The following is a 27,195-nucleotide window of genomic DNA, read 5'->3' as shown; positions in this document are numbered from 1 at the left end:
GACACTATTTGCTGACTGCTACAAAGAAGGGAACGTAAGCATCTTAATTTTCCACAYMSMMCATCCCCTTCCATGGCACAGTGCTATAAGAGCACACTACCCATATGTCAAGAAAGAGGGTATTGAGGAAATTGAAACAACCTCTGTCAATGTGTATACGTCTGGTACAGTAATGGTGCAGGGCATCCTCATGCAGTTCCAGCAGAACTTTTATGGGATCAAAGAGAGAGCACAGCAGGAAAAACTYTCTCTCTGTGACGACTCCCCCATCCTGAGTGAGTCTGATCACACCTCTTCAAACTGTCTTGCAGACGAGGATAGTCATCCCCCCAGCACTGAACACACCTAGGTCCCACAACTGCACTGCTCCTCCATCATTGAGAGGGATAAATTCACAGAGCTGGAGAGAGACATGGTGGAGCTCAGAGAGCTATTCCACACAATCCAAACAGAACAAGCCCACAAAACAGGCCATCACAACAACACCCCCCAACAAGACCCGGAAGGCAGAAGGTGGAGATGGACGGCTGTCTGAGAGAGATGGCTGCTCTACGGACTGAGGTAAGAGAACTTAAAGAGGCACACATGGCACCGAAGGACAAGGTCAGAAAGCTGAGGTGTGACGGGGAGCAGGACACTTCCCCCAGACAAGCCAGCAGAACAGCCCACCTCAGACCTGGACCACAACCTCAACACCACAACCCAACAGACCCACCCACCTCCTAACAGCCCTCCTGTCAGCTCCCCCGATAGCCCTCCTGACAACCCCCCCACATCCTGATTGGGCTCCCGAATAGCGCAACGGTATAAGGCACTGCCTGTCAGTGCTACAGATGTCACTACAGACCCTGGATTGATTCCAGGCTGTATCACAACCGGATGTGATTGGGAGTCCCATAGGGCGTTGCACAATTGGAACAGCKTCACCTGGGTTAGGGTTTGTTCTTATCTGACTTGTCTAGTTAAATAAAGGTTCAATAAAAAAAWATATTAAATTCTTATGGCTGGGGGCAGTATTGAGTAGCTTGGATGAATAAGTGCCTGCTACTCAGTCCCAGAAGCTAAGATATGCATATTATTAGTAGATTTGGATAGAAAACACTCTGACGTTTCTAAAACTGTTTTAATGATGTCTGTGAGTATAACAGAACTCATATGGCAGGCAAAAACCTGAGAAAAAATCCAACCAGGAAGTGGGAAATCTGAGGTTTGTAGGTTTGCCTATCCAATATTCAGTGTCTATGGGGTCATATTGCAATTCCTAAGGCTTCCACTAGATGTTAACAGTCTTTAGAACCTTGTTTCAGGCTTCTACTGTGAAGGATGAGGGAATGAGAGCTGATTGAGTCAGGGGTCTGGCAGAGTGCCACGAGCTCACTCAGGTGCACCCCCGTGAGAGGTAGCTAAGTTCCTTTTCATTTCTAAAGACAAAGGAATTCTCCGGTTGAAACATTATTGAAGATTTATATTAAAAACATCCTAAAGATTGATTCTATACATCGTTTGACATGTTTCTACGAACTGTAATGGAATTTTTTTACTTTTCGTCTGGCCTGCGCGTCATGAATTTGGATTTTTGAACTAAACGCGCGAACAAAAAGGAGGTATTTGGACATAAATTATGGACTTTATCGAACAAAACAAACATTTATTGTGGAACTGGGATTCCTGGGAGTGATGGAAGATCATCAAAGGTAAGTGAATATTTATAATGCTATTTCTGACTTCTGTTGACTCCACAAATTGGCGGGTACCTGTATTGCTTGTTTTTGTGTCTGAGTGCCATACTCAGATTATTGCATGGTGCTTCTTCCGTAAAGTTTTTTTGAAATCTGACACAGCGGTTTCATCAAGGAGAAGTTTATCTAAAGTTCCATGTAAAACACTTGTATCTTTTATCAATGTTTATGATGAGTATTTCTGTAAATTGATGTGGCTCTCTGCAAAATCACCGGAGGTTTTCGAGACAAAACATTACTGAACATAACGCGCCAATGTAAACTAAGATTTTGGGATATAAATATGAACTTTATCGAACAAAACATACATGTATTGTGTAACATGAAGTCCTATGAGTGTCATCTGATGAAGATCATCAAAGGTTAGTGATTCATTTTATCTCTATTTCTGCTTTTTGTGACTCCTCTCTTTGGCTGGAAAAATGGCTGTGTTTTTCTGTGACTAGGTACTGACCTAACATAATCAGATGGTGTGCTTTCGTCGTAAAGCCTTTTTGAAATCGGACACTGTGGTGGGATTAACAACAAGTTTATCTTAAAATGGTGTAAAATACTTGTATGTTTGAGGAATTTTAATTATGGGATTTCTGTTGTTTGAATTTTGCGCCCTGCACTTTCACTGGCTGTTGTCAAGTCGATCACGTTAACGGGATCTCGGCCGAAAGAAGTTTAACAAAAATAAATCCACYGAGGACACTCAAAAGCCAGAGATTGTGCTCCTCATTGATTCAAAAGGCAAATACATTCAAGAGGATACACCTTTTCCCAAACACAAAGTGGCTAAACTCTGGTGCCCAAACACTAGACATGGCCTGGAGCTGTTGTCAGAGGACAGACTAGGGTCCCCCAGCCACATCATAATTCACACGGGCACAAATGACTTGAGGGCCCAGCAGGAAATTGAGGCAAACGCACTCAAGGGAGTGATTGAAAAAGTTTCTTCCACTTTCCCCAATGCACAAGTGGTTATCTCCACCCTGCTACCATGAAAAGACTTTCACCCTGYCACCATACAGCGAGTGAACGTAAACATTTTGCGAGACTGCCTCAACACCTGGCCCAACACTCCACCCTTGACTTGAACAGCCTTTACGACCAAGTCCACCTCTACAAAGCAGCAATCCCAACTTTTGCCAGGACCCTGAAGGAAGTCACCCTCAACCCTAGCCCCAGCACCTCACACAGGAGCAACAGGGCAACGGACACCCCGCCCAAACCAGCGAGACACCCTGCCAGACCCCCTCCTGAAGGACCTGCGTCGAGAGAACCCACGCCAAGAGGACCTACACCCAGACCCCAGCATCACCAGCCACATCCAAAACCAGCTACGACCACCCCAAGCAAACCCTAGCCACACCCTATATAAGCCCCCCATATCAGACCAATGCCCCTTCTGCCCACCCCATGACCCCCGCCCCTGCGGCAAGGACCTCAATATGACACCAGAACATATGCCCAGGCCGTAAGCAGAGCAACAGGCCCAACCCCCACTATTACTCCCGCCCAAGCCCCATCCTGTGACCTAAGATGCTCAACACAATCTGCTCACACCTACTGTGATGGTCCAGGCCTAAACCACACAAAAACAATACCAGACACTAAGTAAAAGCTTTGTGTTTCAATCTCGTCCTGGAAAATACAAGGTCATCTGCCTTTGGCCTAAAGAGCAGGAACCCAGACTTCATCAAAGAAAGAAAGAAATACAGACATTGTCATCCTTCAAAAAACATGGTATAAAGGAGACAGACCCACTGGTTGCCCTCTAGGTTACAGAGAGCTGGAAGTCCCCTCCACCAAACTACCAGGTGTGAAACAGGGGAGACTCTGCTAATTTGGAATAGAGAAGACATAACCCACTCTATTAAATTGATCAAAACAGGAMCATTTTACATCAGGCTAGAAATTAATAAGGAAATGATCTCAACAGAGAAAAATGTCCTCATTTATGCTACCTATATCAAATCAAATCACATTTTATTGGTCACATACACATGGTTAGCAGATGTTATTGCGAGTGTATCGAAATGTTTGTGCTTATAGTTCTGACAGTGCAGCAATATCTATCAAGTAATATTGAACAATTCCACAACAAAAACCTAATACACAAGTAAAGGAATGGAAAAATAATGTATAAATATATGGATGAGCAATGTCAGAGTGGCATAGGCTAAGATGCAATAGATAGTATAGAATACAGTATATACATTATGAGCTGAACAGGCAGTGGCTCGGGTGGTTGTTGTCCTTGATTATATTTTTGGCCTTCCTCTGACATCGGGTGCTGTAGGTGTCCTGGAGGGCAGGTAGTTTGCCCCCGGTGATGCGTTGTGCAGAACGCACTACCCTCTGGTGAGCCCTGCGGTTGTGGGCGGTGCAGTTGACGTACCAGGCGGTGATACAGCAGAACAGAATGCTCTCAATTGTGCATCTGTAAAAGTTTGTGAGGGTTTTAGGTGACACGCCAAATTTCTTCAGCCTCCTGAGGTTAAAGAGACGCTGTTGCGCCTTATTCACCACATTGTCTGTGTGGCTGAACCATTTAAGTTTGTCAATGATATGTACACCGAGGAACTTAAAACTTCCCACCTTCTCTACTGCTGTCCCGCCGATGTGGATAGGGGGGTGCTCCCTCTGCTCGATCATCTCCTTTGTTTTATTGACGTTGAGTGAGAGGTTATTTTCCTGCCACCACACTCCGAGAGCCCTCACCTTCTTCCTGTAGGCCGTCTCGTCGTTATTGGTAATCAAGCCTACTACTGTTGTGTTGTCTGCAAACTTGATGATTGAGTTGGAGGCGTTCATGGCCACGCAGTCGTGGGTGAACTGGGAGTACAGGAGGGGGCTCTTAACCAACCATGCTATTTTGTTTGTTTTCTTGCGTCTTTCGTAACTTGTTTTGTACATAATGTTGCTGCTACCATCTCTTATGCCCGAAAAGACCTTCTGGACATCAGAACTGCGATTGCTCACCTCAAACTGGACGAAGAGTTCTTCTTCAATGAGTCGGACAGGAGGGATCTAATACAGATACCCGACCAGGCCCAGATCCCTGTTATTTGCTGGAGAAGGAAAGATATTTCACTGAAAGAGATCGTTGTGAGGATCAGGCGACGAGTGGCTAATCTGCTCTTGCAATCCGTCCTGCTAGCTAACGTTCAATCACTGGAAATAAATGGGACGAACTGAAAGCACGTTTATCCTACCAATGGGGCATTAAAAACGGTAATATCTTATGTTTCACTGTGTCGTGGCTGAACGACGACATTAAGAACATACAGCTGGCTGGTTATACACTCTATCGGCAGGACAGAACAGCAGCCTCTGGTAAGACACGGGCGGGGGCCTATGCATTTATGTAAACAACAGCTGGTGCATGATATCTAAGGAAGTCTCGAGGTTTTGTTCGCCTGAGGTAGAGGATCTCATGATAAGCTGTAGACCACACTATCTACCTAGAGAGTTTTCATCTGTATTTTTCGTAGCTTTCTACATACCACCACAGACTGATGCTGGCACTAAAACCACACTCAATGAGATGTATACCGCCATAAGCAAACAGGAAAACACTCATCCAGAGACTTCGCTCCTAGTGGCCGGGGACTTTAATGCAGGGGAACAGCATGTTAAATGTGCATCCAGAGGGAAAACAATTCTTGACCACCATTACACCACACACAAAGATGCGTACAAAGCTTTCCCTCTCCCTCCATTTGGCAAATCTGACCATAATTCTATCCTCCTGATTCCTGCTTTCAAGCAAAAATTAAAGCAGGAAGCACCAGTGACTCGGTCTATAAAAAAGTKGTCAGATGAAGCAGATGCTAAACTACAGGACTGTTTTGCTTGCACAGACTGGAATATGTTCCCGGGATTCTTCCGATGGCATTGAGGAGTACCCCACATCAGTCACTTGTTTTATCAATAAGTGCATCGAGGACGTCGTCCCCACAGTCACTGTACGTACATACCCCAACCAGAAACCATGGATTACAGGCAACATTAGCACTGAACTAAAGGGTAGAGATACAGCTTTCAAGGAGCGGGACTCTAACACGGAAGCTTATAAGAAATACCGCTATGCCCTCCAACGAACCATCAAACATGCAAAGCATCAATACAGGACTAAGATTGAAACGTACTACACCGGCTCCGAAGCTCGTTGGATGTGTCAGGGCCTGCAAACTATTACAGACTACACAGCACAGCCGAGAGCTGCCCAGAGACACGAGCTTACCAGATGAGCTAAATGACTTCTATGCTCGCTTCGAGGCAAGTAACACTGAAACATACATGGGAGCATCGACTGTGTGATCACGCTCTCCGCAGCCGATGTGAGTAAGACCTTTAAACAGGTCAACATTCACAAGGCCGCAGGGCCAGACGGATTACCAGGATGTGTACGCCGATCATTCGCTGACCAACTGGCAAGTGTCTTCACTGACATTATCAACCTCTCCCTGTCTGAGTCTGTAATACCAACATGTTTCAAGCAGACCACCATAGTCCCTGTTCCCAAGAACACTAAGGTCATGTCTGTAGCCATGAAATGCTTTGAAAGGCTGGTCATGACTCACATCTACACCATTATCCCAGAAACTCTAGACTCCAATTTGCATACCGCACCAACAGATCCACAGATGATGCACTCCACACTGCATTTTCACACCTGGACAAAAGGAACACCTATGTGAGAATGCTATTCATTGACTACAGGTCTGCGTTCAACACCAAAGTGTCCTCAAAGCTCATCACTAAGCTAAGGACCCTGGGACTAAACACCTCCCTCTGCAAATGGATCCTGGATTCCTGACGGGCCGCCTGCAGGTGGTAAGGGTAGGTAACAACACATCCACCATGCTGAACGTCAACACAGGGGCCCCTCAGGGGTGCGTGCTCAGTACCCTCCTGCACTCCCTGTTCACTCATGACTGTACGGCCAGGCACGACTCCAACACCATCATTTAGTTTGCTGATGACACAACAGTGGTAGGCCTGATCACCGACAATGATGAGACAGTCTATAGGGAGGAGGTCAGAGACCTAACAGAGTGGTGCAAGGACAACAACTTCTCCCTCAACGTGATCAAGACAAAGGAGATGATTGTGGACTACAGGAAAAGGAGGACCGAACACGCCCCCATTCTCATTGGCAGGGCTGTAGTGGAGCAGGTTGAGAGCTTCAAGTTTCTAGGTGTCCACATCACCAATAAACTAACATGGTCCAAGCACACCAAGAGAGTCGTGAAGAGGGCATGACAAAACCTATTCCCCCTCAGGAGACTGAAAAGATTTGGCATGGGTCCTCAGATCCTCAAAAGGTTTTACAGCTGCACCATCAAGAGCATCCTGACTGGTTGCATCACTGCTTGGTATGGCAACTGCTCGGCCTCCGACCGCAAGGCACTACAGAGGGTAGTGCATATGGCCCAGTACATCCCTGCGACCAAGCTTCCTGCCATCCAGGATCTCTATACCAGGCGGTGTCAGAGGAAAGCCCTACAAATTGTCAAAGACTCCAGCCATCCTAGTAATAGACTGCATCCGCACGGCAAGCAGTACCGGAGCGCCAAGTCTAGGTCCAAGAGGCTCCTAAATAGCTTTTACCCCCAAAGCCATAAGACTCCTGTACAGCTAATGAAATGGCAACCCAGACTATTTTGTATTCCCCCTACCCCCCTTCTGGAACACTGCTGCTACTCTCTAATATTAGCTATGCATAGTCACTTTAAAAACTCTACCTACATGTACATATTACCTCAATACCGGTGCCCTCGCAGATTGACTCTATACCAGTATTCCCTGTATATATCCCCGCTATTGTTATTTACTGCTGCTCTTTAATCATTTGTTATTCTTATCTCTTACTTTTTTTKGTTAGTATTTTCTTAAAACGGCATTGTTGGTTAAGGGCGTTTAAKTAAGCTGTTGTATTCGGCGCATGTGACAAATACAATTTGATTTGATTTTAATCCCCCCCCACATGCCCCCCCTTGACACAACTACGAAAACACAAACAACAAAAACGGTYCACAACTCCTGCAGCTCTGTCGGACACTGGGTATGTGCATAGTCAATGGTAGGCTTCGAGGGGACTCCTATGGTAGGTACACMTATAGCTCATCTCTTGGCAGTAGTACGGTAGACTACTTTATCCCTGACCTCAACTCAGCGTCTCTTAAAGCGTTCACAGTCAGTCCACTGACACCCCTATCAGATCACAGCAAATCACATTCTACTTGAACAGAGCTATCCTCAATCATGAGGTATCAAAGCCAAAGGAACTGATTAATATTAAGAAATGCTTTAGATGGAAGGGAAACAGTGTGGAAATCTACCAAAAAACAAAGAGGCAACAACAGACAATTTCTAGACAATTTCCTGGACAAAAGTTTTAACTGTAATAGTGAATTTGTAAACTTGGCAGTAGAAAACCTAAACAGCATATTTGACCTCTCAGATTCCCTATCAAATCCCAAAATTTCAAGCAGACAACCTAAGAAAATCAACAACAATGACAAATGGTTTGATGAAGAATGCAAAAACCTAAGAAAGAAATTGAGAAACCTATCCAACCAAAAAGATGGCACCAACAGAGAGCGCTGCCTCACTTCTAGCCTTTAGGAAACTTTGCAGTATTTCGTTTTTTTATATATTATTTCTTACATTGTTAGCCCAGAAAATCTTAAGTGTTATTACATTCAGCCGGGAAGAAGTATTGTATATCAGCGTGACGTCAACTTACCAGCACTACAACCAGGAATTCGACTTTCCCGAAGAGGATCCTTTGTCCGAACCACCTAGGACATTTGACCTGATTCCAGAAGCTGACCCAAAACAACGCCGCCAGAGAAGAAGTAGATGCGGCGGTCTTCTGGTCAGACTTCGGATGCGCCGAACACCACCCACCTCTTCCGAGTATATTACTCGTTACTGTCCAGTCTCTAGATAACAAGGTAGACGAAATTAGGACAAAGGTTGCTTTCCAGAGAGACATAATGGATTGTAACATACTCTATTTCACGGAAACATGGCTCTCTCGGGATATTCTGTCGGAGTCGGTACAGCCACCTGGATTCTTTGTGCGTCACGCCGACAGGAATAATCATCTCTCGGGAAGAAGGATGGGGGTGTATGTTTCATGATTTAACGCCTCATGGTGTAATTGTAACAACATACAGGAACTCAAGTCCTTTTGTTCACCTGACATAGAATTCCTCACAATCAAATGCCGACCATATTATCCCTTATCATATTATTAAGGGAATTCTCCTCGGTTATTGTCACAGCCGTGTATATCCCCCCTCAAGCTGATACCATGCCCTCAAGGAACTTCACTGGACTTATGCAAACCTGGAAACCATATATCCTGAGGCTGCATTTATTGTAGTTGGGGATTTTAACAAAGCAAATAGGAAAACAAGGCTACCTAAATTCTGTCAGCATATTGACTTTAGCACTCGTGCTGGTAAAACACTGGATCACTGCTACTCTAACTTCCGCGATGCATACAAAGCCTTCTCCCGCCCTCCTTTTGGAAAATCTAACCACGATTCCACTTTGCTTCTCCCTTCCTATAGGCAGACACTCAAACTGGATGCTAAGGACTATTCAACACTGGTCTGACCAATCGGAATCCACGCTTCAAGATTGTTTTGATCAAACGGACTGGGACATGTTCCGGGTAGCCTCAGAGAATAATATCGAAGTATACGCTGATTCGGTGAGTGAGTTTATAAGGAAGTGTATTGGAAATGTTGTACCTACTGTGACTATTAAAACATACCCTAACCAGAAACCGTTGATAGATGGCGGCATTCACGCAAAACTGAAAGAGCAAACCATCGCATTTAAACATGGAAAGGTGACTGGGAATATGTCTGAATACAAACAGTTATTCCCTCCGGAAGGCAATCAAACAAGTGAAATGTCAGTATAGAAACAAAGTGGAGTCGCAATTCAATGGCTCAGACATGAGACGTATTTGGCATGTCCTACAGAGAATCATGGACTACAAAAGGAAAACCAGCCACATCACGGACACCAACGTCTTGGTTCCAGACAAACTAAACACATTCTTTGCCCACTTTGAGGATAATAGAGTGCCACAGACGCGGCTGGCTACCATGGTCTGTAGGCTCTCCTTCTCCGTGGCAGACATGTTAACCCTCACAAGGCTGCGGCCCAGACGGCATCCCTAGTCGTGTCTTCAAAGCATGCGCAGACCAGCTGGCTGGTATGTTTACGTACATATTCAATCTCTCCCTATACATGTCTGCTGTTCCCACATGCTTCAAGATGGCCAGCATTGTTCCTGTACCCAAGAAGGAAAAGGTAACAACTAAATGACTATCGCCCCGTAGCACTCACTTCTGTCATCATGAAGTGCTTTGAGAGACTAGCCAAGGATCATATCACCTCCAACTTACATTTCACCCTCCACTCCACCCTCCAAAGACGATGCAATCGCCATCACACTGCACACTGCCCTATCCCATCTGGACAAGAGGAATACCTATGTAAGAATGCTGTTCATTGACTTTTGCTTAGCATTCAACACCACAGTACCCTCCAAACTCATCATTACGCTTGAGGCCCTGGGTCTCGACCCCACCCTGTGCAATTGCGTCCTGGACTTCCTGACGGGCCGCCCCAAGGTGGTAAAGGTACAACATCTCCACTTCACTGATCTTCAACACTGGGGCTGCACAATGGTGACTGCATGGCCAACTCAATCATCAAGTTTTCAGACAACACAACAGTAGCAGGCTTGATTACAAAAAACGACGAGACAGCCTACAGAGAGGAGGTGAGGGCACTCGGAGTGTGGTGTCAGGAAAACAACCTCTCACTCAATGTAAACATCACAAAGGAGATGATCGTGGACTTCAGGAAAGAGCAGAGGGAACACCCCCCTATCCACATCAACAGGACAGCAGTGGAGAAGGTGGAAAGTTTTAAGTTTCTCGGTGTACACATCACGGAAAAACTTAAATGGTCCACCCACACAGATAGTGTGGTGAACCTCAGGAGGCTGAAAAAATGTGGCTTTACACCTAAACCCTCAAAAACCTTTACAGATTCACAATTGAGAGCATCCTGTCGGGCTGTATCACCGCCTGGTACGGCAACTGCACCGCCCACAATCGCAAGGTTCTCCAGAGGGTGGTGAGGTCAGCACAACGCATCATCGGGGGTAAACTACCTGGCCTCCAGGACACCTACAGCACCAATGTCACAGTGAGGCCAAAAGATCATCAAGGACAACTTTCTAGGCAGAGATGCAAAGAAAAAGCCATATCTCAGACTTGCCAACAAAAAAAAATGTAAGATGGGGGAAAAAACACAACAAACCTAGGCCAGCATCCCGGAGTCACCTCTTCACTGTTGACATTGAGACTGATGTTTTGCGGGTACTATTTAATGAAGCTGCCAGTTGAGGACTTGTGAGGCATCTGTTTCTCAAACTAGATACTCTAATGTACTTGTTCTCTTGCTCAGTTGTGCACCGGGGCATCCCACTCCTCTTTCTATTCTGGTTTGAGCCAGTTTGCACTGTTCTGTGAAGGGAATAGTACACAGCGTTGTACGAGATATTCAGTTTCTTGGAAATTTCTCACATGGAATAGCCTTAATTTCTCAGAACAAGAATAGACTGACGAGTTTCAGAAGAAAGTACTTTGTTTCTAGCCATTTTGAGCCTGTAATCGAACCCACAAATGCTGATGCTCCAGATACTCAACTAGTCTAAAGAAGGCCAGTTTTATTGCTTCTTTAATCAGACAACAGTTTTCAGCTGTGCTAACATAATTGCAAAAGGGTTTGCTAATGATCAATTAGCCTTTTAAAATGATAAAGTTTGATTAGCTAACAGAGTGTGCCATTGGAACACAGGAGTGATGGTTGCTGATAATGGACCTCTGTATGTAGATATTCCATAAAAAAATCWGCCTCTTCCAGGTACAATCGTCATTTACAACATTAACAATGTCTACACTGTATTTCTGATCAATCTGATGTTATTTAATGGACAATAAATGTGCTTTTCTTTCAAAAACAAGGACATTTCTAAGTGACCCCAAACTTTTGAACGGTAGTGTACTTAGYTAGCGAATGCAGTTTAGCCTACTGAAACACCCGGCTCAAAACAGATGCTATGTTACCTAGCTGGCTATGGCTATCCAACACGGGAACTCTTCCAGGTCAAGGTAAGCTTTTGGTTTATTGCCACCAGGGCCTACCGATGTAACTGCTCAACTGCTTGCTAACTGTACACTGTATTGCATGATTGTAGCGGGTTTACTAATGCATTAGTTCTAGTAGCTATGCTGACTTGACGTTAGCTAATATAGTGACAACTATGTAGGCTGTGTGTAAGGGTTAGCGGTTAGCGGTCACAACTAGTCTAAAGGCCAGTTTTATTGCTTCTTTAATCAGGACAACAGTTTTCAGCTGTGCTAACATAATTACAAACGGGTTTTCTAATGATCAATTAGGCTTTTAAAATGATAAACTTGGATTAGCTAACACAACATGCCATTGGAACACAGGAGTGATGTTGATGATAATGGGCCTCTGTATGCCTATGTAGACATTCCATAAAATATCTGCCATTTCCAGCTACAATAGTCATTTACAACATTAACAATGTCTACTCTGTATTTCTGATCAATTTGATGTCATTATTGGACAAAAAATGTGCTTTTCTTTCAAAAACAAGGATATTTGTAAGTGACCCCAAACTTTGAACAGAAGTGTATTTACTGTATTTTATATACCATGTATTTTATATACCATCTATTGCATCTTGCCTATGCCGCTCTGTCATTGCTTATCCATATATTTATATGTATATATTCTTATTCCATTATTTTACTTAGATTTGTGTGTACTTGGTAGTTGTTGTGGAATTGTTAGATTACATGTTAGATATTGCTGCACTGTCGGAACTAGAAGCACAAGCATTTCGCTACACTCGCAATAACATCTGCATGTAACCAATACAATTTGATATGATTTGACACAGAGACCCAGAAAACCTGAGCCTTCACTATTGTGAACTACTAAAACAATACAGAAATACACCATGGAAAAAGAAGGAACAGCACGTCAGAAATCAGGTCAATGTAATGGAAGAATCCATAGAATCTAAACACTTCTGGGAAAATTTGAAAACTCTAAACAAACAACACAAATAGTTATTTATCCAGATGTATGGATAAACCACTTATCCAGTCTTTTTGGCTCTATAACAAAGCACAAACAGCAAAACATCATGATCAAATACAAGTCTTAGAATCAACTATTAAAAACTACCAGAACCCACTTGATTCTCCAATTTCATTGAATGAACTGCAGGACAAAATATAAACCCTCCAACCCAAAAAGGCCTGTGGGGTTGATGGTATCCTAAATTAAATTATAAAATAAGAAGACCACAAATTCCAATTGGCTATAACATCATCCTCAGCTCTGGTATCTTCCCCAATATTTGGAACCAAGGACTGATCACCCCAATCCACAAAAGTGGAGACAAATTGGCATTTTAACAAATTACTGTACGACAGACCACGTTTTCATCTTGCACACCCGAATTGACAAACAAACAAACCAAAACAAAGGCAAAGTCTTCTTGTCACGGCTCTCGTCGTAATGAGGATCGGACCAAAGCACAGCGTGGTAAGTGTTCATGATTTTATTTGATCACAAAACACTCGAACAAAATAAACAAGAGGGAAAACTGAAACAGTTTTGTAAGGTGCATAAACTATACAGAAAACAACTACCCACAAAACACAGGTGGTAAAAAGGCTGCCTAAGTATGATTCCCAATCAGAGACAACGATAGACAGCTATCCCTGATTGAGAACCATACCCGGCCAAAACATAGAAACAGAAAACATAGAAATAAAGAAACTAGAATGCATACCCTAGTCACACCCTGGCCTACCCAAAATAGAGAATAAAAGCCTCTCTATGGCCAGGGCGTGACACTTCTCATGCTTTGTTGATTTAAAAAAAGCTTGCAACTCAATTTGGCATGAGGGTCTGCTATACAAATTGATGGAAAGTGGTATTGGGGGAAAACATACGACATTATAAAATCCATGTACACAAATAACAAGTGTGCAGTTAAAATTGGCAAAAAACACACATTTCTTTCCACAGGGCCGGGGGGTGACACAGGGATGCAGCTTAAGCCACACCCTCTTCAACATATATATCAAAGAATTGGCGAGGGCACTAGAACAGTCTGCAGCACCCAGCCTCACCCTACTAGAATCTAAAGTCAAATGTCTTCTGTTTGCTGATGATCTGTTGCTTCTGATCCCAACCAAAGAATGCAGCATCTAGATCTTCGGCACATATTCTGTCAGACCTGGGCCCTGACAGTAAATCTCATTAAGACAAAAATAATGGCATTCCAAAAAAGGTCCAGTTGCCAGGACCACGAATACAAATTCCATCTAGACACCGTTGCCTTAGAACACACAAAAAAAACGATACCTATGTCGGCCTAAACATCAGCGCCACAGGTAACTTCCACAAAGCTGTGAACGATCTGAGAGACAAGGCAAGAAGGGCCTTCTATACCATCAAAAGGAACATAAAATTTGACATACCAATTAGGATTCTGGCAAAAAATACTTGAATCAGTTATAGAACCCATTGCCCTTTATTGTTGAGAGGTCTGGGGTCCACTCACCAACCAAGATTTCACAAAATGAGACAAACACCAAATTGAGACTGCAAAAATATCCTCCATGTACAACGTAAAACACCAAATAATGCATGCAGAGTAGAATTAGGCCGATACCCGCTAATTATAAAAATCCAGAAAATAGACTTTATAATTATACAAGCACCTAAAAGGAAGCGATTACCAAAAGCCATCACCTACAGAGAAATGAACCTGGAGATTTTTTTTTAATCCAAGTGCTTTTTTTTGGCAGAAATGCCTTCTCGAACATGTGAACTTTCATGTGCCTTAATAACAAACTTGTATKCCATCTGTAAATTGTTAAATTACGAGCCTAGTTGGTTTATCCACAGAAAAAGCCAGAAACCTTCCCGCTAGCCATGATTGGCTGAGGTAATGAGTGGGCTGGACATGCCGAGAGATGAGTTTGGATTGGTCGTCCATATAGCACACTTCTGTCTATTTGAGCTGGTCAGTATGTGTTGGTAATCCTGTGAAAACGCAGCTTTTTTGAATGAATCGCGTAGTAAAACTGTGTTGCTCTCCACTTTCTGGAAGTGGAAAGTGAGGTTACAATTTTATCAACTTTCAAAGTAGAATTACTTTCCCACTGTTCCTCAAATGCAGTGTATGATATAACCATTTTGTAGCTCTGTGTCTCTGCTTTTATCCAATGTAAAAAAACACCACTTCAAATGTTACTACATAAGACCGAATCAAGACGGTCGGTCACATATTTCCCTCAGATTACACAGACCCACAAAAGAATTCGAAAACAAATCCAATTTTGATAAACTGCCATATCTATTGGGTGAAATACCACACTGTGCAATCACAGCAGCAAGATTTACTGTTCTTTTTTTCCACTTGTGTTTATTATCTATTTCACTTGCTTTGGCATTGTAAACATATGTTTCCCATGCCAATAAAGCCCCTTAAATTGAATTGAATTATAGAGAGAGAGAGTTTGTATACCTACAGGGTCCAACATTCAAAATTCAATAGCTAAATGATCCTTGGTATATTAAAACAATTCCTTATGTTAGCTTACTAGAAAGCCATCCCTGGGCCATTAGACTTTAGGGGGATACAATGCGCATTTCTTCAGTAAAAAGACAGGTGCTGCTGATAATACTGACATCGTTGTCAAGGCACAGGCAAAGGACAAAGTGACTTCAGAAAGTATTCACACCCCTTGACTTTTTCCACATTTTGTTGTGTTACAACTGTGGGATTAAAATTGACTTCATTGTAATTTTTTTGTCAACAATCTACACAAAATACGCTGTAATGTAAAAGTGGTGGAAAAACACATTTGTAAAAAATAAATGAAAAATATATTTTGATTAGATAAGTATTCAACCCCATGAGTCAATACAAGTTATTCACCTTCGGCAGTGATTATAGATGTGAGTCTTTCTTTGCATACCTGGATTGTACAATATTTGTATATTATTCTTTTTTAAATTCTTCAAGCACTTCGGGTCCCGGGGACCGAGTTTGGGGAACCCTGGCGTAGCCCATGTATAGGATGCTGTCTGGCCAAAAATGATGCATGTCATACTTTTTTTGGCCAGCCAGCATCAGATACATGGCCTACATATAATAAGACAGAGGGGCGCTGTTTCGCTTGCTCGGTTGCTTTCTACGTTGAGATATTTTCAACCACTTGCGAATTGAACGAAAGTTGGCCGGTGTCCTGTTCGGATGCTGGAATTATTTTGGATGAACGTGCGAAGGTAACCTACTTTCTGAAGTGATATGTTTGACAATCAGATGAGAACATCATGACTGGTTATGTTCATGGCACATTACAGTTCAATGACATGTCTTTACTATAAATAAATCCCTATTATTTTGAGGTGGGGGGGGCTCAGAATGTCCTCTGGCTGGGGCCTTCAAATCACTGCCATACATACTTTAATAAACACTTGATCTTTTCATGGCATTGACTGACCAGATGAATCCAGGTTAAATCTATAAACCCTTATTGATGGCACTTGTCAAATCCACTTCAGTCAGTGTTGATGAAGGGGATGAGGCAGTTTAATAAAGAAGGATTTTTAAGCCTGGAGATAATTGAGACATGGATTGTGTATGTGTGCCGTTTAGAGGGTGAATGGGCAAGGCAAAACATTTAAGTGCATTTGAACGGGGTATGGTAGTAGCTGCCAAGCGCACTGGTTTGTGTCAACAACTGCAACGCTGCTGGGTTTTTCCCGCTCAACAGTTACCCGTGTGTATCAAGAATGGTCCACCACCAAAAGGACATCCAACCAACTTGACAACTGTGGGAAGCATTGGAGTCAACATGGGCCAGCATCCCTGTGGAACGCTATCGACACCTTGTAGAGTCCATGCCCTGACAAATTGAGAATGTTCTGAGGGCAAAAGTTGGGGTTGCAACTCAATAGGAAGGTGTTCCTAATGTTTGGTAAACTCAGTGTATAATTTATTGTAATTTGGGTAACACTGTTTTACAAGGCTACTTCCCTGGCATTTACTTTACATGGTTACTGATTACATGGTCATTACAGAAAAATTACCAAATACAACTATTTATTTGAATTGGGCTGTTGAACAATTATAGCACTGGTAGCACTCACTGAGTGTTTAAAACAAAAACTTCCAGAATGTAATTCCATCCCCAAAAGTCAGATAAATTCGCTATAAATAAGTATAAACAAACCCTGGACACTAATTGTTTTGAGAGTGAAACCATCTGCTCTCACGTATAATCATTCAAAACACAATATAACATATCAAAACACATCCACTCTGTCCTCTCTCATTTGTCTCATAATACATTTCCTCCCACTAGTGCCACCTACAAAAAGAACAAAAAAAACGATTCATATATTAATGTAATACAACTCATAAATCATCACTCTACCTGGTGGACTGATTAAAAAACAATCCAGGGATAGGTTGTTGGACTGAGGGAGAAACAGAGGCCTAGCTGCCAGAGTACGAGAAAGAATATACAGTATATGTCTGTGTGAGACAGAAATGACAACAGTGAAAATAAAATAGATTCAGCTTTCGCATATTGTTTGTTGGCTCATCTTAAGAAAAAAGCATTTACTACATGTACACCTACAGTAGTTTCTTTCCTAGTTTAATAATAGAAAAAAAATACCCAGGGGGCAAAACTGGTTGCAATGACATCAATACAACCAGATTAGAGTAATCTCATTGCAATAAGGAAATGATGTCCTGTCCAACCCCCCTGGTTGTACTTACTGTAAGGGCATCCATAGGCCTCCAGCCTCAGGCCTATCCTCCCGTTAGGGTTCCAGTCGAGAGGAAGTAACCGTAGGAACCTGGCAAAGACTGGCTGCTGCAGTTTGAACTGCACCACACTGTCTGCATTGCTGTTTCCAGTGAACGCCTGGAGAAACACACAGAGGGCACAAATATACAGAGAGGGTTAGGGTTGATGGATAGTTCATTGAAATGTTGTTGACAGTTAGTTGAACATCTACAAACCGTCTATTTGGGACTATCCAAATGAAGAGTTACCATATGCACTACCTGATTTACCACTGCATGATATGATTGTTTTTCTTCTTTGGGTCAGAGGAGGCTGGTAGGAAGAGATCTAGGAGGACGGGCAACTTGTAATGGCTGGAATGGAATTCATGGAACTGAGTCAAACATGTGGTTTCCGCCTCCCGGGTGGCGCAGTGGTCTAGGGCACTGCATGGCAGCGCTAGCTGCGCCACCAGAGTCTCTGGGTTCGCGCCCAGGCTCTGTCGCAGCCGGCCGCGACCGGGAGGTCCGTGGGGCGACACACAATTGGCCTAGCGTTGTCCGGGTTAGGGAGGGTTTGGCCGGTAGGGACATCCTTGTCTCATCGCGCTCCAGCGACTCCTGTGGCGGGCCGGGCGCAGTGCGCGCTAACCGAGGGGGCCAGGTGCACGGTGTTTCCTCAGACACATTGGTGCGGCTTGCTTCCGGGTTGGAGACGCGCTGTGTTAAGAAGCAGTGCGGCTTGGTTGGGTTGTGCTTCGGAGGGCGCATAGCTTTCGACCTTGGTCTCTCCCGAGCCCGTACGGGAGTTGTAGCGATGAGACACGATAGTAATTACTAGCAATTGGATACCACGAAAATTGGGGAGAAAAGGGGGTAAAAAAAATAAATAATAAAAAATACAAAACATGTGGTTTCCATATGTTTGACGTGTTTGATACCATTCCATTCCAGCCATTACAATAATTCTGTCCTCCTACAGCTCCTTCCACATGCCTCCACTGCTTTGGCAAACCCTCTTTTTTTTCATGAAATAAAAATAGATACTCCCACACTGATGAATGCTCCCAATAGCTTTGCCTCCACCATTTGAGAAGAGCATGTGGCCGCATTGATAAAGTGGGTCCTGAAAGGGGTTTGTTACTGATGAGATTAATAAGAAATGTAATACTGATGCTCTTTCGGTCTCATGTTTGCTGGTAAATACTTAGGTCTACTATTTGAGTAATGAGCGTCGTTAACCTCTCTGATCCTAACTTATGTTTCTAATAAGACATGCACATATTACATAGCAGTATTGTGTTCTATTATTTGTCCTCTCCTCCTGTTCCCTGGCTGTGTCCCAAATGGAATGCTATTACCTATTTAGTGTACTACTTTTGACCAGTGCTGTGTATGGGCCCTGGTCAAAAGTAGTGCACTAAATACGGAACATGGTACCATTTGGGACACTGCCCTTGTCTCTCATTAAGATGGATAAATAATGGGTTCATCCCCTAGGAGTTTTCCATCCTACCTTTGAAGAATTCCATCCTACCTTTGAAGTTGACACTCCAGTTAATTGGTGGTTCACACGCTAAAATAAGGGTGAAATACCCAATTAACACTGTTAACGTCCTAACTATCATTGTGAGATAGACAAGAGCCAGGCCAGTAGCTCCCTTTCATGTTGGCTAGGGGAGACGATAAAGTGCATTCAGAAAGTATTCAGACCCCTTGACTTTTTCCACATTTTGTTACGTTAACAGCCTTATTCTAAAATGTATTAAATCGTTTTTTCCCCTCATCAATCTACACAGAACACCCCATAATGACAAGGCAAAAACAGTTTTTTTTAAAACTGAAATATCACATTTACATAAGTATTCAGACCCTTTACTCAGTACTTTCTTGAAGCACCTTTGGCAGCAATTACAGCCTCAAGTGTTGTTGGGTATGACGCTACAAGCTTGTCACACCTGTATTTAGTGTGACAAGTTTCTCCCATTCTTCTCTGCAGATCTTCTCAAGCTCTGTCAGGTTGTATGGGGAGCGTCGCTGCACAGCTATTTTCAGGTCTTTCGAGAGATGTTCGATCGGGTTCAAGTCCGGGCTCTGGCTGGGCCACTCCAGGACATTCGGAGACCTGTCCCAAAGCCACTCCTGCGGTGTCTTGGCTGTGTGCTTAGTGTCGTTGTCCTGTTGGAAGGTGAACCAGTCTGAGGTCCTGAGCACTCTGGAGAAGGTTTTCATCACTCTATACTTTGCTCCGTTCATCTTTCCCTCGATCCTAACTAGTCTCCCAGTCCCTGACGCAGAAAAACATCTCCACAATATGATGCTGCCACCACCGTGCTTCACCTTATGGATGGTGCCAGGTTTCCTCCAGACGTGACACTTGGCATTCAGGCCAAAGAGTTCCATCTTGGTTTTGTGTCGAAAATCTGCGTTTATAATATAACATTTGATGTTTGTCCCACACTGAAATTGACTTTCTTAGTGTTGTTGCATAATTTGGAGAGCTGAGAAGCATCCTCATCGTCTTTGAAGAGAGGATGAGCCGTGCTTCTGGTGAAGCAAAGCGTTAAGCCCAACAAATTCCACTGTTTCCTGCTAAGGAAGCTCAGTAAGCTGCATCTCATTTGTGTGTGTGTGTTCCCATAGGTGCGTGCTTATGAGGAAGCTTAGGAAGCTGCATCTCATTTGCTCCGGGAGGGAGGTGTCCCTTTGAAATATGCCTGAGTCAAGGTGCAAATCCCTCCAACGCCTGCTCCCTGTCTGACAAGCCTTCACTCATAGAAGAGAAAGAGAGAGAACAACACTCATCCCTTAAACTCAAACTTATTAAGCCCGGTCTGAGGAAAGAAAAAACACATACCAGGACTTGTGACTGGTACTGATAGTAGACTCCTGCTGTCAATTGGAGTTGAAAAACCCTCTAAGAGGTTCTTAGGATTGATGAGAATATGTGCAGAAATTTGATGCCAAGTACTTAAAAATATGCGTAGTCAAACTGTGATTACAGAAGAGAACTGTATGCACATATGTTGTGAAATCAGAATTTTCCTATTGACAATCTTTCTAATTCTCTCTTCCTCGCGTCAGCTAAAATTAATAGAATGCTATTTAGTACCAAAAGCAAGTAACAAGGATGGCAACACACTAAAATGCAGCTATATCCAACAATTCTCTCAGCCAACAGTATAGAGCTAAGCTGGGCTTTTCCTGCCTTCCAGTGATTCATCTATTATTCATTGATAGTGAAAGGACACTTATGAGACTATTTGAGAGTTTGGCTACATGGTGTACTTGGCAGCGTCTGAAATGGCACCCTATTCCTATATAGTGCACTACTTTTGACCACAGTCCATGGGCCCTGGTCTAGCCTCTGCTACAGGCTTTCACCTCACCACAACGTGAGCGAAGCCTAGGAGCAGAGGCTAGCCCTGGTCAAACGTAGCACAAGGGAGCCACAGGGTGCAATTTCAGATGCAGCCATATGGTCTTTCCTCAGTGACTCACCCCTATGCTGTCTTGCAGGTTTAAATGACTACAACCAGTCAAGGTTGCCCACTGACCCTGACACTGTCTTCCAGGTATGATTACCTACAATGTACACTAGTCAAGGTTGCCCACTGAGACTTACCCCGATGCTGTCCTCCTGGCGGTACTGTTTCCAGTTGCGTCCCGTGTCGCTGAACATGAGGAGGAAGGAGGAGACCCAGTCTGAGCTGCCGTAGCGACCCTGCGTGGCCACGGCTGTGATTTCTGTCCGCTCCCCCAGGTCCACCTCCAACCACTGGTACTTATTAGACTCTACAGGAGCCCAGCCTCCGGCACCTGAAGGAGAAACACACAGGGATCCCACATATTGTAACTCTTTACATTATAAACTAACTATGAGAAGAGGAACAGACACACACAGACACAAATGGGCAGTTTCCCGGACAACGTTTAAGCCTAATCTTGGACATTAAAAGCATTTCCAATGGGGATTCTCCATTGAGAATGGTTTTCAGTCCAAGACTAGGCTTAATCTCCGTCTGGGAAACCGGCCTTATGACAGAAGGAACACGCACAGACATAATTACATATCCAACATCATGTAACTTATTGTTAATGATAGTCTATTGATAGTTTGTTGAGCATAGGGGGCATCTCAAAATAAAGTGTTATCACAAACCCTATAAGAACAGGCATGAACTTTTAGGAGGATAGTGTGATAACGTGTATTTGCTTATGAGTGACCCTGTATAACGTATTACATACCTCAACGGTTCTCAACCTTTTTTGGTAATTTTACCTCATCCACATTTTGCTCTGCATGAAGTACCCCCTCATGTGCAACTGATCATTAGGCCTATATTCTTATGAGTCTTCCCAAGGACCCCCTGTGAATAGGCCAGGTACCCCGCTGATGGTCCCCATCATTATATTTTAACTCTATGAGAGGAAAAATCCACTTTTGAGGGGAATGTTTGGGAAAGTGTGTTTTTAACCTGTTTGGGATAGGGGGCAGCATTTTCACGTTCGGATGAAAAGCGTGCCCAGAGTAAACTTCCTGCTAATCAGGCCCAGAAGCTAATATATGCATATTATTAGTAGATTTGGATAGAAAACACTCTGAAGTTTCTAAAACTGTTTGAATGATGTCTGTGAGTATAACAGAACTCATATGGCAGGCGAAAACCTGAGAAATATCCAACCAGGAAGTGGGAAATCTGAGGTTTGTAGTTTTTCAACTCATTGCCTTTCTAATATACAGTGTCTATGGAGTCATATTGCACTTCCTAAGGCTTCCACTAGATGTCAATAGTCTTTAGAACCTTGTTTGAGGCTTCTACTGTGAAGGAGGAGAGAATGAGAGCTGTTTCAACCAGATGTCTGGCAGAGTGCCATGAGCCGGTTATGCGTGTGGCCGTGAGAGCGACCTGCGTTCCATTGCATTTCTAAAGACAAAGGAATTCTCCGGTTGGAACATTATTGAAGATTTATGTTAAAAGCATCCAAAAGATTGATTCTATACATCGTTTGACATGTTTCTACGAACTGTTATATAACTTTTTGGACATTCCGTCTGAACTTGGACTAGCCCGCGCCTCGTGAGTTTGGATTGTGAACTAAACGCGCTAACAAAAAGGAGGTATTTGGACATAAATGATGGACTTTATCGAGCAAAACAAACATTTATTGTGGAACTGGGATTCCTGGGAGTGCATTCTGATGAAGATCATCAAAGGTAAGTGAATATTTATAACGCTATTTCTGACTTTTGTTGACTCCACAACATGGCGGGTACCTGTATGGCTTTTGTGTCTGAGCGCCGTACTCAGATTATTGCATGATGTGCTTTTTCCGTAAAGTTTTTGGGAAATCTGACACAGCGGTTGCATTAAGGAGAAGTATATCTTTAATTCTGTGCATAACACTTGTATCTTTTATCAAAGTTTATGATGAGTATTTCTGTAAATTGATGTGGCTCTCTGAAAATTCGCCGGATATTTTCGAGGCACAACATTACTGAMCATAACGCGCCAATGTAAACTGAGATATTTGGATATAAATATGAACTTTATCGAACAAAACATAAATGTACTGTGTAACATGAAGTCCTATGAGTGCCATCTGATGAAGATCATAAAAGGTTAGTGATTAATTTTATCTCTATTTCTGCTTTTTGTGACTCATCTCTTTGGCTGGAAAATGGCTGTATGTGTTTTTGTGACTAGGCTCTGACCTAACATAATCATATGGTGTGCTTTCGCTGTAAAGCCTTTTTGAAATCGGACACGATGGGTAGATTAACATGAAGTTAAGATTTTATTTGGTGTATTGCACTTGTGAATGTATGAAAGTTAAATTCTTCAAAAAAATATTTTAGAATTTTGCTCTCTGCCTTTTCAGCGGCTGTTCGGCTAGCGTAAAAAGTTTTAACATATGGGTGACCTTATAGTTCAAGGGGATGGAATTTCATTTTTTTAAAGAAACAAATGGGCTTTAGATAAACAAACCTGTCAACACAAACAGCATACGATAAGCTTGTGCATACTCTAGTTTGGTAGCAGTCTAGTATCCTATAGTATTGTAGCACATATGACATACACTGAATTAACCAAACATTAGGAACACCTTCCTAATATTAAAATGCACCAGTCAGCCTGGCATCTATTACCATACCCCGTTCAATGGCACTTAAACATTTTGCCTTTCGCATTCACCCTCTGAATGGCACACATACACAATCCATGTCTCAATTGTCTCAAGGCTTAAAAATCCTACTTTAATAACCATTTACTGCAGTGGGGTAAATTAGGGTCATAGAGTGTTTCTTGGTAGTCTTAAACAAATCTTCTTTAAAACAAAAGTATATACCTCACACACACATGGTTATGTGCTTAAAAAAGGAGACACTTGTACCATGTCAGAAATAGAGTTGAAATGTATTCCATTTTGAGTTTGCATCCCAATATTACACTTTATATACATCACAGAAGACTGAAATATAACAAAACCTTTTGATTTTCCAATTAACATTCCATCCACGAGGCCACTAGAGAGCGATTTGGTAATTTGACTGCAGGAAAGGGTCCTCCCCTTCATCTACACTGATTGAAGTGGATTTAACAAGTGACATCAATAAGGGATCATAGTTTTCACCTGGATTCACCTGGTCTGTCTATGTCAATGAATGTTTTGTATACTCACTGTACATAATCAATTAACAGATTCTGTACAGTGCACTGTATATCATCTCTGGGAATATAGCAGCCTTGCACAACGAAATTGAACCTAAACACATCAACATCCACTACAGAGCTGGTAGCAAAACGAGGAAGAATGATCCAAAATCAGGTGATGTGCACACACAACCTAATGTTTCTTTCAATACATAAAAACACATGGGATACATTCTTCTCAGGTATCATTGGTATTCAAGGCTCATATATGAGCAAGCAGTCACTCTCCATTTGCCAGTAGCAAACACATGATACAATTATATTCATATGACAAAGCAGAGCATCTCCAATAATGCAGCAGACTGGTTTAAATGTGCAGAAAGGTCCTCCGTGACATTTCAAGTCACTAATCGGATTCAAAATAAAGTAACCACTCAAACTGGAACTCTGGATATGACTGCAGTAGGGTTTAGAGTCAATCCCCTAGATGTAATGACAATCCCCCTACTTGCAATGACTGTGATATATGGTTACCTTACCTACCTTAGTTGAATGCACGTTCTGGATAAGAGCATCTGCTGAATGACCAAATGTAAATGTAGATAGAAAAAAAATTGAGCAATCGAATCAGCAAAGTGTCCTGTTCCATGAAACCACACAACAGGCTGTGGAACAGGAACAGGTCTTTGGCTTCTGCAGGAGCCAGGAGGAGGGAGAGAGAGGGGGTAGCCAAAGAGAGACATGAGGAGGAGGAGGAGGAGGAGAAGAAGTGATGAAATAGCACTGTCGAATAGAGACACCATCGTGAGAAAGAAGGGACCACAGGATGAGAGGTGTGCTAATGTCTGTGACAGAGGGGAAGTAGAAAGTGCTGAGTCGGGCAAAAGCACCCCCTCAGGGCCCCGGACACCAGATGGACGGAGTGGGAGCAGAGAGGAGTCTAGAGGAGGTACCCAGGCTTCCAGCAGGGCCGGCCCAAAGACACAACACAGTTAGAGGACTGAAACTAGTCACACCGCAGCTGGGAATAGAAATGTCCCAATTAGCTGCAGTGGGCCTTACTCTATACAGAGAGACACACAGAGCCTTTGAAGTAACCAACACAAAAACACTGAGGTTAAAGGCCACTTAACATTTGCAAAAGTGATGTAATCTAACTAAGCTGACGCAAAAACTCTCCAGGAACTGGTAGGAATCCCACAGAGACCAGATTTTCCTGATTCTCCACACTTCTCCCAAAGTGTGCGCCAGCACAATACCCATACTATGTACACTACATGTAAGGTTCTATTGAATTACATCCTTCAGCACCTCACACCTGTACCAAACTAAATAAGAAAGATAAAGATAATCTAGGACATACTACGTACACATGTAAATGTTTAGATGTTGTACACTAAGCTATGTTTCATTCCTTATCTGAATTCGAAGTGAATGAGTTGGTAGTTATTTATATTCATTATCCTACTTTATTGTTTATATAACCGCCTATTGGTTCCACTCATACTGTCTGGTCTGTTCAGGGGCAAGACAACACGCTGCCCGTATGTGTTGGCATTTAGGACAAGAGGCAGCGAAAGGCCAGGTTGAATAAGTACTTAACTTTAGTAGCAGACAGATGCTGCCATTGACACAGCGATGAGAGGCAGAGAGCAAACATATTGACCTTTGCTCAATACTGCCGATGGAATAGACAACATGCAGGGGGAACAAAGAGTAGAAGAGTACACAATACCAGGAAGGAATCCACCTACAAAGACAGAAGACAAAAACAGAGTATTCATCCCAAATGGGCCCTGGCCCAAGTCAAAAGTAGTGTATAGGTACCAACAGTAGAGCACTCTATAGGGGACAGAGTGCAATTTGGGATGCATCCAAATACAGAAAATAGGTTGCATGAAGCACGTTTATCAGCTTTTATCTCTCATTCTCACAAGCAATTAACACATTCATGTGTTTTATTCTGTCTTAATAATTGGCCATTTTTAACATGTCTATTTATGGCTGCTGGGAAGCAGAACTGGGATAACTATACTTTTAATTGTACTTTGTGAAAAGTAAATCTAATTTGCAGGGGAACAAATAGTTATTTTGGAGGTGACAACAAATATTTTAATACAGATCGCCCAAAAATTACTACTTTATAAAACTATTGGAATACAGATCTCAGAAATGAACAACAACAAAAAAGTATTTGAATACATATCTCAGGAAGTGACTACTTCACTGAAACTATTGGATTGGCTTCCTTCAATTAATGGCAGGGCTGTATCTGGAACGTCATGTTGAAGATAGAAATATAATTAATAGAGCACACACAATCTCCTAAACTTTTCCAATCTATCTGACAATCATATTTGAGCTACACAATACATTTCAATCTGTACATTTTATAAATTCTCCTTAAACAACCTCTACAGGATTGGTCCCCCCCCCCCCCAAGGGACAGTTAAGCTAACGTAGGCTAATGTGATTAGCATGAGGTTGTAAGTAACATGAACATTTCCTAGGACATAGACATGTCTGATATGTGCAGAAAGCTTAAATTCTTGCATTTCAAAGATGGTACAAAAAAAATATACAAAAAACGCATGGTTTTTCTTTGTTTTATCTTTTACCAGATCTAATGTGTTATATTCTCCAACATTCATTTCACATTTCCACAAACTTCAAAGTGTTTCCTTTCAAATGGTATCAAGAATATGCATATCCTTGCTTCAGGTCCTGAGCTACAGACAGTTAGATTTGGGTATGTCATTTTAGGCGCAAATTGAAAAATGGGGTGGATCCTTAAGAGGTTTTAATGTCCATTGCCCCAGGTGTACAACATTAAGTCAAACTAATTAGCCAA

At 42.7% G+C, this 27,195-nt stretch overlaps 1 protein-coding gene across 1 annotated transcript in view; it reads right to left on the bottom strand.

The window, feature by feature from the left end:
• Nucleotides 1-27,195, bottom strand: part of LOC111961300 (contactin-associated protein-like 4) — a 198,404-nt gene that overhangs the window by 120,527 nt on the left and 50,682 nt on the right. Inside the window, exons 3-4 of the mRNA XM_023983461.3 lie at nt 21,314-21,507; nt 17,680-17,827 (exon numbers count right to left, since the gene is read on the bottom strand). Coding sequence (XP_023839229.1) covers nt 17,680-17,827; nt 21,314-21,507 — 342 coding nt within the window. The remainder of the gene's footprint in view (nt 1-17,679; nt 17,828-21,313; nt 21,508-27,195) is intronic.

This window comes from Salvelinus sp. IW2-2015, linkage group LG4q.1:29 (genome assembly GCF_002910315.2).
Source record: "Salvelinus sp. IW2-2015 linkage group LG4q.1:29, ASM291031v2, whole genome shotgun sequence".
Lineage (NCBI taxonomy): Eukaryota > Metazoa > Chordata > Actinopteri > Salmoniformes > Salmonidae > Salvelinus > Salvelinus sp. IW2-2015.
This window is presented reverse-complemented; position numbering and strand designations above follow the sequence as displayed.